At 48.3% G+C, this 13,694-nt stretch overlaps 1 protein-coding gene across 3 annotated transcripts in view; it reads right to left on the minus strand.

Moving 5' to 3' along the window:
• The window catches only part of ap3d1 (adaptor related protein complex 3 subunit delta 1), a 33,780-nt gene that overhangs the window by 18,539 nt on the left and 1,547 nt on the right, over positions 1–13,694 (minus strand). For all 3 annotated transcript variants that reach the window (XM_084462037.1, XM_084462036.1, XM_084462035.1), the window contains exons 2-17: positions 11,513–11,608; positions 9,409–9,489; positions 9,232–9,312; positions 8,992–9,099; positions 8,340–8,469; positions 7,762–7,901; positions 7,478–7,551; positions 7,231–7,280; positions 7,089–7,138; positions 6,476–6,524; positions 4,378–4,523; positions 4,106–4,254; positions 3,779–4,009; positions 2,912–3,143; positions 2,675–2,820; positions 381–522 (exon numbers count right to left, since the gene is read on the minus strand). In XM_084462037.1, the coding sequence (XP_084318163.1) occupies positions 381–522; positions 2,675–2,820; positions 2,912–3,143; positions 3,779–4,009; positions 4,106–4,254; positions 4,378–4,523; positions 6,476–6,524; positions 7,089–7,138; positions 7,231–7,280; positions 7,478–7,551; positions 7,762–7,901; positions 8,340–8,469; positions 8,992–9,099; positions 9,232–9,312; positions 9,409–9,489; positions 11,513–11,608 (1,905 nt within the window). The remainder of the gene's footprint in view (positions 1–380; positions 523–2,674; positions 2,821–2,911; positions 3,144–3,778; positions 4,010–4,105; positions 4,255–4,377; positions 4,524–6,475; positions 6,525–7,088; positions 7,139–7,230; positions 7,281–7,477; positions 7,552–7,761; positions 7,902–8,339; positions 8,470–8,991; positions 9,100–9,231; positions 9,313–9,408; positions 9,490–11,512; positions 11,609–13,694) is intronic.

The raw sequence follows: 13,694 nt of genomic DNA on the forward strand, positions 1-13,694 counted from the left end.
TAGATTAATCGATTCATGAATCCCAAAATCTATCTTTTATTTAATGAATGAATGAATAAATGAAGGAATGAATAGTTCATTAATTCATTCAATGATTCATTCATTCATTCATTTTTGGAAATCAGTATCGATACCCAGCCCTAGTATTGATGTGTTGCATAACTTGGCAGTCATGTAATTAAGGTTACAGCTAAAAAAAACAGGTTTTAGTAACACTAACCAAATCGATATTGAATCAAATCGAATCGAATCGTGATAATCGATTCCGAATCTTGTGAATCGGAATCTAATCGATTCTTGAAATTCGACTCCCAGCCCTCGTCATTCTATCACCAGTGTGTTCTGTCTCCTAACGAGCGCCCGTCTGCAGGTGGTCGTACCCGGGCCAGCTCCTTCTCGTCCACCTCGGTGTGGCGTGGTCGGGAGTGCCGGGGCTCCTCCCTGGTGAACACGGCCTTGGGCCTCTCGTCCTCAGACTCGCTCTCGGAGGGCGGCTCGTTGATCCAGGCGTCCAGGTCCAGGCTGGGGACACAACGGGGAAAACACACTCAGGACGGTCCCAGGACAGTGTCCAGGCTGGGGACACGACGGGGAAACACACTCAGGACGGTCCCAGGACAGTGTCCAGGCTGGGGACACAACGGGGAAACACACTCAGGACGGTCCCAGGACAGTGTCCAGGCTGGGGACACAACGGGGACACACACTCAGGACGGTCCCAGGACGGTGGAAAAACACACTCAGGACCGTCCCAGGACAGAGGAAAAACACTTCTATTGAGTCAAGTCATTCTTGACGCAGTTCTAAGCTAGATTGTCACCATGTCTATACAGCCTGTGTGCAAATAATAACTGGAGCCGGTTCCACCAAAAGGGCTCACGCCTGGTCGTAAGATCAACTGGTCGTAACTTTCTGGGCGTAACGTTGCACGTTCTTAAATCATCCTATTTTCACAAAGACCGGGTGTAAATTCTACGCCTACCTGAATGCAGGCATACGTCTAATTTTAGAATATTTCTATAGTGATGTTGGTACCACTTTACATTACAGCTTGGTAATAACAGGGTAATACCATGGTAATAACAGGGTAATATCATGGTAATAACAGGGTGATACCATGGTAATAACAGGGTGATACCATGGTAATAACAGGGTGATACCATGGTAATAACAGGGTGATACCATGGTAATAACAGGGTGATACCATGGTAATAACAGGGTGATACCATGGTAATACCACTAAATTTACTATTAGTTACTAGTAGTAGTTAACTGTGTAGTTACCAGAGTAATACATGTTACTATTTACATTATTTCTAATAAATGCAATAAGTAATAATGTAGATATTAACATGGTATTACACAGGAAACTAATGCTGTAAATAATGCTAATTGCCATAGTATTACCCTGGTATTACGCTGTTATTACCGAGCTGTATGTAAAATGGTAGCGTGATGTTAACGGTTGTATATCTATAGTTACCTTATAACTTAGCTCATCAATGGCATGTCTGCTCAACAAGCAGGCTTTTACACAAGAATGGATCATTAGGGATGGGTGTAATCCATTAGATGTTTATAATAATGACACAGATCTAATAGAGAGGTTCCAATTGAATAGGAGAGCCTTAGGAGAGCCTTGGTTGAGATCAGTGAACAGACATATTTCTGAGCGCAACACAGCCCTGCCGCCGGCTCAGCTAATGCTAATGGAACTGGCGAGAGCAGCGATACGTCTGCGCTGCCCGAAGACCAAGACATCGCAGGACGACTGGTTTGAACTCTCATAATAACACGCTATAAGGCTCAGTGTCCTATTATATTTTGATAAGCTGTGCTTTAAAAAAGAAATTTGAAAAATGATTTTCAATCTTTAGACTTTTATTGTACATATTCTATTACTGTTGCCGTGTTACTGTTTTATTGTTAACTACAAATAGGCTAGTAATAGTTATTTGGGGGTGGGGGGAGGCTATAAAACTGATCAAAGCAGCATCGTGAAAGAACGCTCCCCCTTTTCAAAGATGTATGTGGTAATATTAATATGTCTTTGAAGCAGATCTCTCCTAAGCCCACTTCTGCCTCTCCACTTCTAGCTTTTCTTCTTCCTGTTCAGCTCAAGTCTCTGCCTCCACTCTCATGATCTCCTTCTCCAAGAGAATGTGATGGACGTCCTAATTTTTAACAAAGTTTAGCAAATGTTTAATAAAATCGCTTTTTCTTATTTTTTGGTCAATTTGTTGCCAGGTTTAATTATCCCTAAGCCAGTTAGCTAGTTAGCTGGCGATAGTGTACTCACGCATTAGCAACAACGGACACTATTTAGCAACTGTTTATGTTTTCACATGGACACACTATTCAGGGCTAATTTATAATTCATAAGACAAGCTGTGTGTCATGGCTGCCATGGAAACCAAGCTAAACACAACTTCCAGGCCTTCGATGAGACAGCTCGTCTTGAGAGAGTATAAATAAGTCTTTAGTTGCGCCTAGGCTTAATTTTTGGTTGGTGAAACAGTCGATAGAGACCAAATAGAGTCCACTCTAAAAATGGGTGTTAGCAAGGACCTGACCAGACCAGTTGGTGCTACCGGCTCCTGGGGAGGGTTAGGGTTAGGGGGGGGGGGGTTAGGGTTAGGGTTCGGGGGGGGGGGGGGTAGTGGAGCTTACTGACCCCTCAGGGACAGGGACTTTCTTCTGAGCCTTGGGGGCCACGGGGTTGAGCTCCCCAGCGAACAGAGCGGTGACCTCCTCGGACACCTCCACGTCCTTCTGCTGCAGCTTCTGGATGTACTTGACCAGCTGCAGGATGCACGAAGCCTGGGGGGGGCAGCGTGTTTCAGATGAGACACACTGAGGAGAAGCTGGAGCTCTGTGTGTGTGTGTGTGTGTGTGTGTGTGTGAGACTCACCCTCTCCTGCACCTCCAGGTTGGCGCTCTGGACGAAGAGGGGCAGCCTGTCTACGAGCAGCTGGCTGGTCTCCTGGGCCGCCGCGCCGTCTGGCGCCCCCTCCTGGCCGCGCAGCACGGTGGCGAACAGCTTGGCAGCGTTCTGGACGTACACGGCCTGGATGTGACCGGGCAGCGTGGCCACCTTGGGCCGCAGCATGGCCTCCAGGGTCTGCATGGGGTTCTCCAGGTGCCTGGGGGGGGGAGGAGGGGTGTGGAGACACAGGGGGTGAGAACGCTGAGGAGTTTAGTCTTGGCTAATGCCGGGCTCAGACTACAGGATTTTTGGGACGATTTATCCCCGATTAACCCCTTCCGAGAATCGGAGAAGAAATCTGGTCTGGAACGTTGGTCGGGGCCGATGATCGGCCCAGATGATCTTGTAATGTGAGGGGTTTACAGATCCAATCTTATACCTCCGGATCGGCTCGCAGACCCATCGGGGCGGCCCCGATAATATCAAAGATGTTTGATATTTAAGATTATTACGTCCCGACTTTACAAGTGAGACGGCGAGACCAGTGGTTCGTTGCTCCCTCGGGTAGATAAGATCCTGTAGTGTGTGATGAGCCGTTATTTTCAAATCTTGCAGTGTGTGCTTGTTTGAGATGCGCAAGAAGAATATCTGTTAAGATTCTCCTTATGTGTGTGATGTAACCCGATTTCGAAATTGGTTAGGATTTAAAATATCCTGTAGTGTGAGCCGGGCATAACACTGGGATTATGCCAGTGTGTGTGTGTGTGTGTGTGTGTGTGTGTGTGTGTGTGTGTGTGTGTGTGTGTGTGTGTGTGCGCGCGTGTGTATGTGTGTGACAGAACGAAGACGTACTCGGAGAACTCCCCGCAGATCCAGGCGGCGGCGTAGAGCACCTCGCAGATGCCGTTTCTCTGCATGTTCCCGGTCAGCAGGTGGCCGTTGTCCAGCAGCATGGCCATCTGGGCCACGGCGAACACCCGGATGGCCTTCACACGGATGGCCACGTCCAGCATCTGGGAGGCGATGAGGTGGCCGTGCCGCGTGCCCTCCAGACGGGTCAGCTCCACCAGGATGCTGATGTACCTGAGACACACGCGCGGGCGTACGCTAAGTTAGCACGTACACGTACACACAGGTCAAAGGCCGCCGTGACGCCAGGCTGGCTCGCACAGTACTGACCACTCAAAGTTGGTGATGTACTGGTAGTTGCTCTGGCTACAGATGTCGATGATCTTGGTGAGAAGTTCGTCTCGGTAGGTGGTCCCCTCTGCCTTGTCCACGTGCAGCATCAGCTTCTTCACGATCTCCATCAGGTTCTTCTTGGACACCTGGGAGAAAAAACAAAACAAAAACAGTCCTTCAGACGCTCAACCCTAAACTGGAGAGGCGCCACTCTACTGCGACCACTGAGAACGGCGCGTTGAGTTGTCAACGCCAGCAGAGCTACGCACCATGCCGTAGAGCAGGTCCAGGGCCCTCAGACGGATGGACTCGTCCTTGTCGTCCAGACACTGGAGGATGAGGTCCTTGTGGGACTGCACAGACTTGGGATGAGTCTTCAGGATCTTGGACATGGCCAGCAGGCCCAGGTACTTCACTAGAACACACGACACAGCGGACTCAGAGGACCGGCCAGCTGGGCCTCGACTCTAACCTGGCCCCCGACTCTAACCTGGCCCCCGACTCTAACCTGGCCCCCTGGCCAGCTGGGCCTCTACTCTAACCTCGCCCCCGACTCTAACCTGGCCCCCGGCCAACTGGCCCTCGACTCTAATGGTGCGTTCGTTTGTGGTCGGAGGTGGCAAGTCGCAAGTGGCAAAATATCTACCTCCGACCTGTGTGCATTCGAGCTATATACCATTATATCACAGTTACCTAGTTATATCTATATACCATTATATCACAGTTACCTAGTTATATCTATATACCATTATATCACAGTTACCTAGTTATATCTATATATCATTATATCACAGTTACCTAGTTATATCTATATACCATTATATCACAGTTACCTAGTTATATCTAGTGCATTCGAGCAACTGGGGGCTGAGAAACATATCCGAATTTGCGACGAGGAAGTGCCACCTCCCAGTTCTAAACGAACGCACCCTAACCTGGCCCCGGAGCTCCGGAAGCTCTGGAAAGTTAAAAACCCCAAATTTATAGGGCAGGCTGTCTCTAAAGGACTTCCTTATGCATTTAGCCGCCTTATCTTGCAGACAATCGTCAAAATAAATGTTATTAGTGGAGTTTTCTGTTTTATAGTTTGTACAATAATCAAATCCTAAGTACTAGAATACAGGGCCAAAAACCTAAAAGCTCCCTTTCTGCTCTTCCAAATTACACAGAGCTCTGTAAATGCTTGCTAAATGCTACCTTTTAACTTAGATCAAATAATACATATTATTACACAATACTACAAATAAAAACACAAGGGAAAGGAAAACAAAGACACACACAAGGATGAGGACACATACACACAGAAGGATGAGGACACACAGAAGGATGAGGACACACACACACAGGACAACACAATCACACACACACGTGGAGTTTTTTTTAACCACCTTCTTGAGTCCTGCCTAAGCAGTGGTCGCCACACGTGGACCAACCAGACGAGAGTCAAATAATAATCGTGAGCATGCTGAATCACACCCTCTGGTTACACAGAAGGCCGTCTGAGTTGTGACCTCGTGCCCGTGACCAGACTACTGCGTCACGGCTTTAGGGATCGATACGGGCAAGGAGGGGGGTCAAGAGGACCTTGGGGATGGAGGGGAGGTCACTGCAGATACACACTGAGGCCAGCTTGGGTTTCCTCAGAGCTGTTGGTGATGGGAGGGGCCAGCCAGAAGCAGCCCACTGGAACGGCGTTGTGACACCAGCTAGGGGGCGTCAATCAGCCATATAAGAATTATAATATACCACTCTGGGAGCAGGTATGGCAACACAACAGTGAACTGGTTAGCTAGCTACAGTACAGGTGCTGCCCATCAACAAAAGCACATATTTGGGTAGCAACCACTCCTCTAACCAAGATATACTGATTCACCAAATCATGATCCAGACCAACCCTCGATCATTGTGTGTGTGACCACATGGACTTCACTGTGAATATGTGTCATTCAAAGTAAAGATCTATTCTTAGAACTCAACAAAAACAGGCAAAAACATGGCTGCCCATGTCTACAATCTAATCTACACACAGCACAGTCTACACACAGGGGGGTCCAGATAACTCGAACCAATCACCTGCTACACATACAAATTCATCTGGGTTTAACTTACAGAGAGCAGCTGGACTGTACAATGAATGGTGTGATGTAAAAAAGATCATTCCTACCTCATCACAGTGGTCAAACAACAGCGCCTATGTGTGGTGGCTTTCCAAAATGGCCACCTATTTGATGTCACCAAGGTAAGGGTTTTCGAGTTATGGGGAGTTTGGGGAGTGTGTTGTTGTAAGGTAATTGGGTGGTTGGTACTACTAAGAAACACGCAGACAATGAGAGAATGACACACTGCAGGCATTGACAGAGGGCTCACAGTTCTGGTCCGAGTCTTCAATCAGGATGCGCAGTTTCTGCACACAGAGCTGAGGGAGAGACAGGGAGAAAGAGAGAGCAGAGAGGGGAGTGGGAGGGATGAGTGAAAAAGAGAGAGGTGGAGAGAGAGAGGGGGAGAGAGAGCAAGGGAGAGAGAAATCCCATTACCATCACTGTAACGTAAACCTCCAATTTTCTCATTTGGTGGACACAGCTGCTTTATTTCGAGCAGCCTGGCATCACCAGCGTGATCAGGACGGCGGTGCCAGGCTATAATTAGAGTGACTGTGAGATGGCGCTGTGTTTTGAGTCAGTTTGAAAACATTCAGACTGAGACCATTCGGACGTTTCACACACACACACACACACACACACACACACACATTATAACCCACATCCACGTTTTATCCAGTTCACTAGCCTGTCTGACCCGTCGGTGTTCATCTACTGAAAAAGGGTGCTGGGACAAGACTAATGACTGGAAAGAGATGGAATAAATAAACCATGCCTTGTTATCAAACGGGAGAAAGGGTTTAACATGTAGCCACACGACACAGAGGGATGGAGCGGACTGCCGAGTCCTACCTGTATACTAGCACTGTGATTGGACCTACCTGAATACTAGCGCTGTGATTGGGCATCCCGGAGGACAAGGAGATCAACACTGCAACAGAAGAAGAGACACAGTCAGATCCCTCCAAATAAACTAGCGCTGCACGATTAGCTCCAACTAGAGAGGAGAGGACGCGTACTGACCTGCGATCACAGTGTTGACACATTCATATAGCAGAGACATGGCAGAGGTACTGAGAGAGAGACCAGGACGGAGAGGGAGAGAAGGGAGAGGGAGAGAAGGGAGAGGAAGAGAAGGGAGAGGGAGAGAAGGGAGAGGGAGAGAAGGGAGAGGGAGAGAAGGGAGAGGGTTATTTTCATCAGATGGAGGAAAACCTCCCTGAGATCCAGATGTGTGACTGAAGAGGGTGGGTCTGTGTGGGTCTCTCACCTGTGGATGAGGTTTGTTAACGGCTCGATCAGCTTCTTGCCCAGCCGTGGCTCCAGGGGCGTGAGGGCGCCGAACTGGAAAAGCAAACGTTCACATCAGCGCACGTGCGTGTAGTGATGTAAAAACACACGAGCACACTTCTCACCTCGTCATCAGAGAACTACCCGTCAGTAAATCAACCGATTGTCCGTTCACCGTCCTGCGACTGCGTTCATGTCTGCGTGCGAGCGTAAACACACACACACGCAACTGACGCAGACGCCACCCACTTCCTGTCGACTCACCAGCTTGATGATCTTGATGAGCACCCAGTTGTTGGTGGAGGAGGTCATGAGCTTGAAGAAGAGCGGGGCCAGGGAGAGATAGTTCTTGGGGTTCCTCCTCGCCAGCTCGCAGATCACGTTGACGGCCGCCGACTGAACGCCTGCGAGAGACGGAGAAGGAAAACATGACTGAACCCACCATCCACACCGGAGCCCACTCCGAAAAGCTATTAGAATTTACAGGAGCAGCGTAATGCTGTGTTCACATCGGGCGCGGCGAGAAAATTTGCGCCACCCAGTTCGCCCAATCTCGCCGCGGGATCAATGGGTCGCCGTGCGAATCCGCCGCAGAAAGTTCCAAAAATTGAACTTTTGCGAATGTCACCGTGCGGCGAATCCTGGCCGCCGCGCCGCCAAGTTCTGCGATTCGCGCCGCCCGTGCCGCCCGCCGCCCAGTTCGCGCGAATTGTATTGACTTTCTATGTAAACTCGCCGCGCCGCAGGAAAGATTCACGCCCGGTGTGAACACAGCATAACTCCTTGGTGCGACTGGCCAGCAGACGCAGGGGCACATGGGGGCGCTGGTGGGTTGGGCTCACCTGGGTCGGGGTCCTCCAGTTTCTCTTTGAGCCGGGGGAAGGCCGGTCGCAGGGACTCAGGGTACTTCAGGAACACCTTGTACATGATCAGCACCGCCTTCTTCCTGATGTACGGCTTAGTGTGGGACATCTAGAGCACAAACACAGAGGGGGGGGGCGTGAGAGAGAGAGAGAGAGAGAGAGAGAGGGAGATGAGCTAGAGAGAGAGAGAGAGAGGGAGAGAGAGAGAGGGAGAGAGAGAGAGAGAGAGAGAGAGAGAGAGAGAGAGAGAGAGAGGGGGAGAGAGAGAGAGAGAAAGAGAGAGAGAGAGAGAGAGAGAGACAGAGAGAGACAGAGAGAGACAGAGAGAGACAGAGAGAGACAGAGAGAGACAGAGAGAGACAGAGAGAGAGAGAGAGAGAGAGAGAGAGACAGAGAGAGAGAGAGAGAGAGAGAGAGATGAGCTAGAGAGAGAGAGAGAGAGAGAGAGAGAGAGAGGGAGAGAGATGAGCTAGAGAGAGAGAGAGAGAGAAAGAGAGAGAGAGACAGAGACAGAGACAGAGACAGAGACAGAGACAGAGAGAGAGAGAGAGAGAGAGAGAGAGAGAGAGAGAGAGAGAGAGAGAGAGAGAACCGCACAGAGCAAGAGAGAGGCAGGAATACGGAGACTCACCAGGGTCATGATGTCATTGGCCAGGTCCCGAGCGAGGTCAGGGGTCACGAAGCAGGAGAGGCCAGTGAGAGCCACACCCGTGTCATACTGATTAGGACTGCTCAAATCCTGAAAGAGAGGGATGGAGAGAGAGAGAGAGAGAGAGAGAGAGAGAGAGAGATATAGAGAGAGAGATTTCAGAGCTAGTCTAAAATCATCAGAAAGGCAGGCCAAAAGTGCAAGGAAAGAAACATTGCTGACCTTTCGAATCTGATTGGTTGTCAGCATGATGACGTCAGTGCTCTCATGAAAGCATTGGGAGGCGGCCAGGTAGCCGATCCTCTGTAGGGAAGAGGAACCAGGATGTCCATCATGTGACGAACATGTCCCCAATAAACCTGACAGCATTAAGAGAATATGAGCTTGCTAATCTCTCACCTTGTACGTGAATTTGGACGAGCTCATGACTTCAACGATGTTGAACGCAGCCCAGCTGACATCATATCCCAGCATCTGCAGCTGTAAAGGGACATGAGACGGACAACATTATTTCATTTTCAATTTTATTTGGAAGGGACCATGTGCAATTAAAACATAAATGTAAAAACATTTGATGCATCGCACCAGAGTTAGCCTTAGGCTAATTTGCATCTGCAGTCCCTGTAAACAGGTAACAGATAAAAACAACAAACATAATAAGTAAAACAAAGTACAATACAGATGACTTAGCATTACATTAAGACACTCACTCTTTCACATTCATCAGTCATAGCAACATTAGAGTGACGTCCTATCGCCACTGTCCCTGAGGACAGTCACAGCTCACTGTAGACTTCTCAATTAAAGATTGAGCCTGACGAGGCATGAGAAGCCAGTTGGGTTGGGCCCGGTTCAGGCCTGAGAGTTAAGTGTAATGGTCGGGTTGGGTAAGGCTAGGGCTGTGCAAGAAACAGCTCTGTCTCTGCTCCATGGTACTGAAAACATTTTGGAGTCTCCGCTTTAGAAAATGTGATAATTTATGTTATGTATAACAATTAGAGAAGTGAATATTGCGGATATATCCACGACATCCGCGGATATCCGCATCCACGGGTGGGTGGGCCAATAAAAATCAACATTGTGATTAATTTCGGGTGGATTGAGGGTGGATTTGTCAGTTATATTCGTATTTAATAACTTCTATAATTATATATATTATAACAACTGTGAGAAAGCGTGAGACCTGCCAGCAGCTCACTCAAATACCCTCGACCACTTCGTCAGAGATCCTGCGAAAGCGAGCTTATAAGCGACCCTCTTCACCATCTTTGATAGCATATCCCAGTAATTGTATTTCTCTGAGGCAAATTATTAATTTATTGTTTAATTATTAAAGATCGAATGTTTAATTCAGAATGTTTTAATTGAAAGCGATGTTATCCATTTTTAATAATGAAGTCTTCGAGTTGAAGTGGAAGTAGTAGCTAATCGTTCCTCTCCTCCTCTCCCCGTCTCCTCTCTCTCACTCCGTTTGTGCCTATTTTAATTATCTTAGGCAAATTATTCGTTTAGTATTAATGGGGGCGGCTGAAGCTCAGTTGGTAGAGAGGGTCGTTCAGTGATCGAAGGGTCAGTGGCTCGAATCCCAGCTCCGACTGTCCACATGTCGAAGTGTCCTTGAGCAAGAGACCTAACCCCAAATGACTCCCAATGAGCAGGTTAGCACCTTGCATGGCAGCTGCCGCCATTGGTGTGTGAATGTGTGTGTGAATGGGTGAATGAGAGGCCATTGTAAAGCGCTTTGAGTGCCGCTAAGGTGGAAAAGCGCTATATAAGTGCAGTCCATTTACCATTTAATTATTAATGATTGAATGTTTAATTCAGACGGTTTTAATTGAAGGTGATGTTATCCATTGTGAATTGCTCTCTCTTGCACCCCGTTGTGCTATGTGAGCCGACATCCTTGTAAATTGCGCAACCTTGTTTGCAATAACCTACCTGTGTTTTGTTTTTTTCCGGCAACTCACTCAGGCCCGGTTGGTTCAGGCCTGAATTTTAAGGCCCGTTGATAACTCCATCTCACGGGCCAAACGCATGAGCTACAAGCTCCAATACTGAGTACAGCCACTAATTGCAGTAGGCCAGCTGCTGCTACAAAGCTGTCTATAGGCCTGACCTCTACATACTGTAAACATGTTAGTGTCTTCCTGTCACAGTGTGCCCCTGTTTGAATGAGTGTATCTGTTTAATCAGTAGTGAGGGAGGGAGAGAGAGAGAGAGAGAGAGAGAGAGAGAGAGAGAGAGAGAGAGAGAGAGAGAGAGAGAGAGAGAGAGAGAGAGAGAGAGAGAGAGAGAGAGAGAGAGAGAGAGAGAGAGAGAGAGAGAGAGAGAGAGAGAGAGTGAGTGAGTGAGTGAGTGAGTGAGTGAGTGAGTGAGTGAGTGAGTGAGTGAGTGAGTGAGGGAGGGAGGGAGGGAGGGAGGGAGGGAGGGAGTGAGTGTGTGAGTCAGGGAGTGAGGGAGAGAGAGAGAGAGGGGCTCCATTGTGCCGGGCCCAGGTGCTTACGTAGGTGAGCTTGCACACGGCATTGGCTTTGACAGCGATGTTGTCCTGCTTGAGCTCCTGTTTGATCTCATCGATGCAGGTGGAGATGTACTTGGCCTGAGGGGAGACGGGAGAGACCAGGCAGCGTGTCAGACGAGAGAGACCAGGCCAGGTCAGACACACAGAGCAGAGAGACATCACCCAGGATGATACACAGCTGGGGCTGCTCTCATCTGAACTGACAAACTCATCAGTCAGTCTTGCTTATCGTAACAATACAATTCAACTCAATCAAGATCATTCTAAACATAGGAAATTGAGATTATTCAGGTGACACTGGTTTATTCAATATGGGCCCTGTTAAACACAGCGTTGAAATATCAGCAAGGGAAATATGTGTCTTATTTCTGTTTTATACATGGACAAAATGGCAGTGTTAACCTATTCATCGGCCTATTCATACACCATTTTTATGAACTCTTGCGCGCGCGCACACACACACACACACACACACACACACACAGCTCTATAGTGCAAGTGTGCTGGTCATGTGTCTCGAGTCATGAGACAGCACAGTGACAGGGGGGTAGAGGGGGCGGGACAGCGGTCTGGCCGTTAGCCTATCGGTGGAGGAGGACTGGAGGGCATATGGAAGGAGACACAGGATCACCAGACCACCACTGTGATTTTCCATCACATTTTCTTTCAATGGCCGATTCAGATCCCATTGAAATAGCTGGGATAGTTGTTCGGGAGCCAAGGACAACATTCTGCCAGCAAAGCAGGTTGAGACTATGCAGAAAACAGTGACTGGAGATTTAGGAGGCATATAGGCAATGTTCTACCAAAGACAGAGGTCTACATAGACCTACTAGCTATCACATAGTCAAGGCCCATTGACACATGCGGTCTCCCACAATACAGAGTACAGACAAAACAATCATTCACAATCTGAAATGTTGTGACATGGTAGATAATGAAAACTTTGATAAATAATAACTTTCAGCATGGGTTCAACACTTCCTTGGTTTGCTGCTAGGCTAACTGCTTGATTTGCAGGAGGGACAAAGAGCATGGCTGTCCTAGGCCTAGCACTGTGTGACTATCCCGCAACGCACACACGCACACTAGGCCCTGCATGTGAAAAATAAACAGAATCCATGAGAAACCGTAGGTAGGCTGTGAGTCAGCAAGCCAGCAAGTAGCAAGTGAACACACACACGGACATTAATATTTCAACAAACTGTCCACTGTCGGCAAGGTAACCAACACCTTATCTAGGTGGACAGGGTCAGGTTACACATACATGCACCGGCACCAGCCTATAGGCGATTCTGAATTAAAAGATCATAGGCATAGGCCTACACACTGATGCTTGCTCACAAGGAAGCTCATGTATATCGACGGAAACCAGCTCAGCAAACATCATCCTCTTAAAAGAGGTTTGGGCTGACAGCCAGAAAGGCACACCGAGGTATTGTGCACTTTAAGTCACCAGTGACCACAGCTCCATTGAAGTCAGCAGGAGTGCAAGCTGACTAAACAAGACTCACTCAGGAACCCAACTGCATTAACCGGTCACACAACTGCTCCTACACGAAATCCACTCTTAATTAAAAAAGGATGCATGCTCACTGTTCAAAACCGCTCAAGCCAGACCTGTCACACTCACTACCACATGTTTACCAACAAACATGGTACTGTCTCACAACACCAATATGTTGTTTACCTAAAATAATTGGAGGACATTTTAATAGAACAGTTTCCTCAAAATCCCATTTTTCCAACAGTGCCCCCTATTGGGCCATAACCCTCCCACCACATTCTGAGATGAGCAGTCTGCACTCAGATGACATCATGTTTCACCACAAGAGTGATGATGCTGAGCAAAATAACATGATCAGATGGTTGTCACCTCACAGGGCATGATCAAAAATAACATGATCAGATGGTTGTCACCTCACAGGGCATGATCAGATGGTTGTCCCCTCACAGGGCATGTCCCCTCACAGGGCATGTCACCTCACAGGGCATGTCACCTCACAGGGCATGTCACCTCACAGGGCATGTCACCTCACAGGGCATGATCAGATGGGTGTCACCTCACAGGGCATGATCAACACAGACACCTGGAGGACATATGTTCATGTATTGACTTACATGAGGTAAACCTAGTTAGGGTGTGTGGATGAAACCCCATTCT

This window comes from Borostomias antarcticus, assembly GCF_949987555.1.
Source record: "Borostomias antarcticus genome assembly, chromosome: 3".
NCBI classification, from domain to species: Eukaryota; Metazoa; Chordata; class Actinopteri; order Stomiiformes; family Stomiidae; genus Borostomias; species Borostomias antarcticus.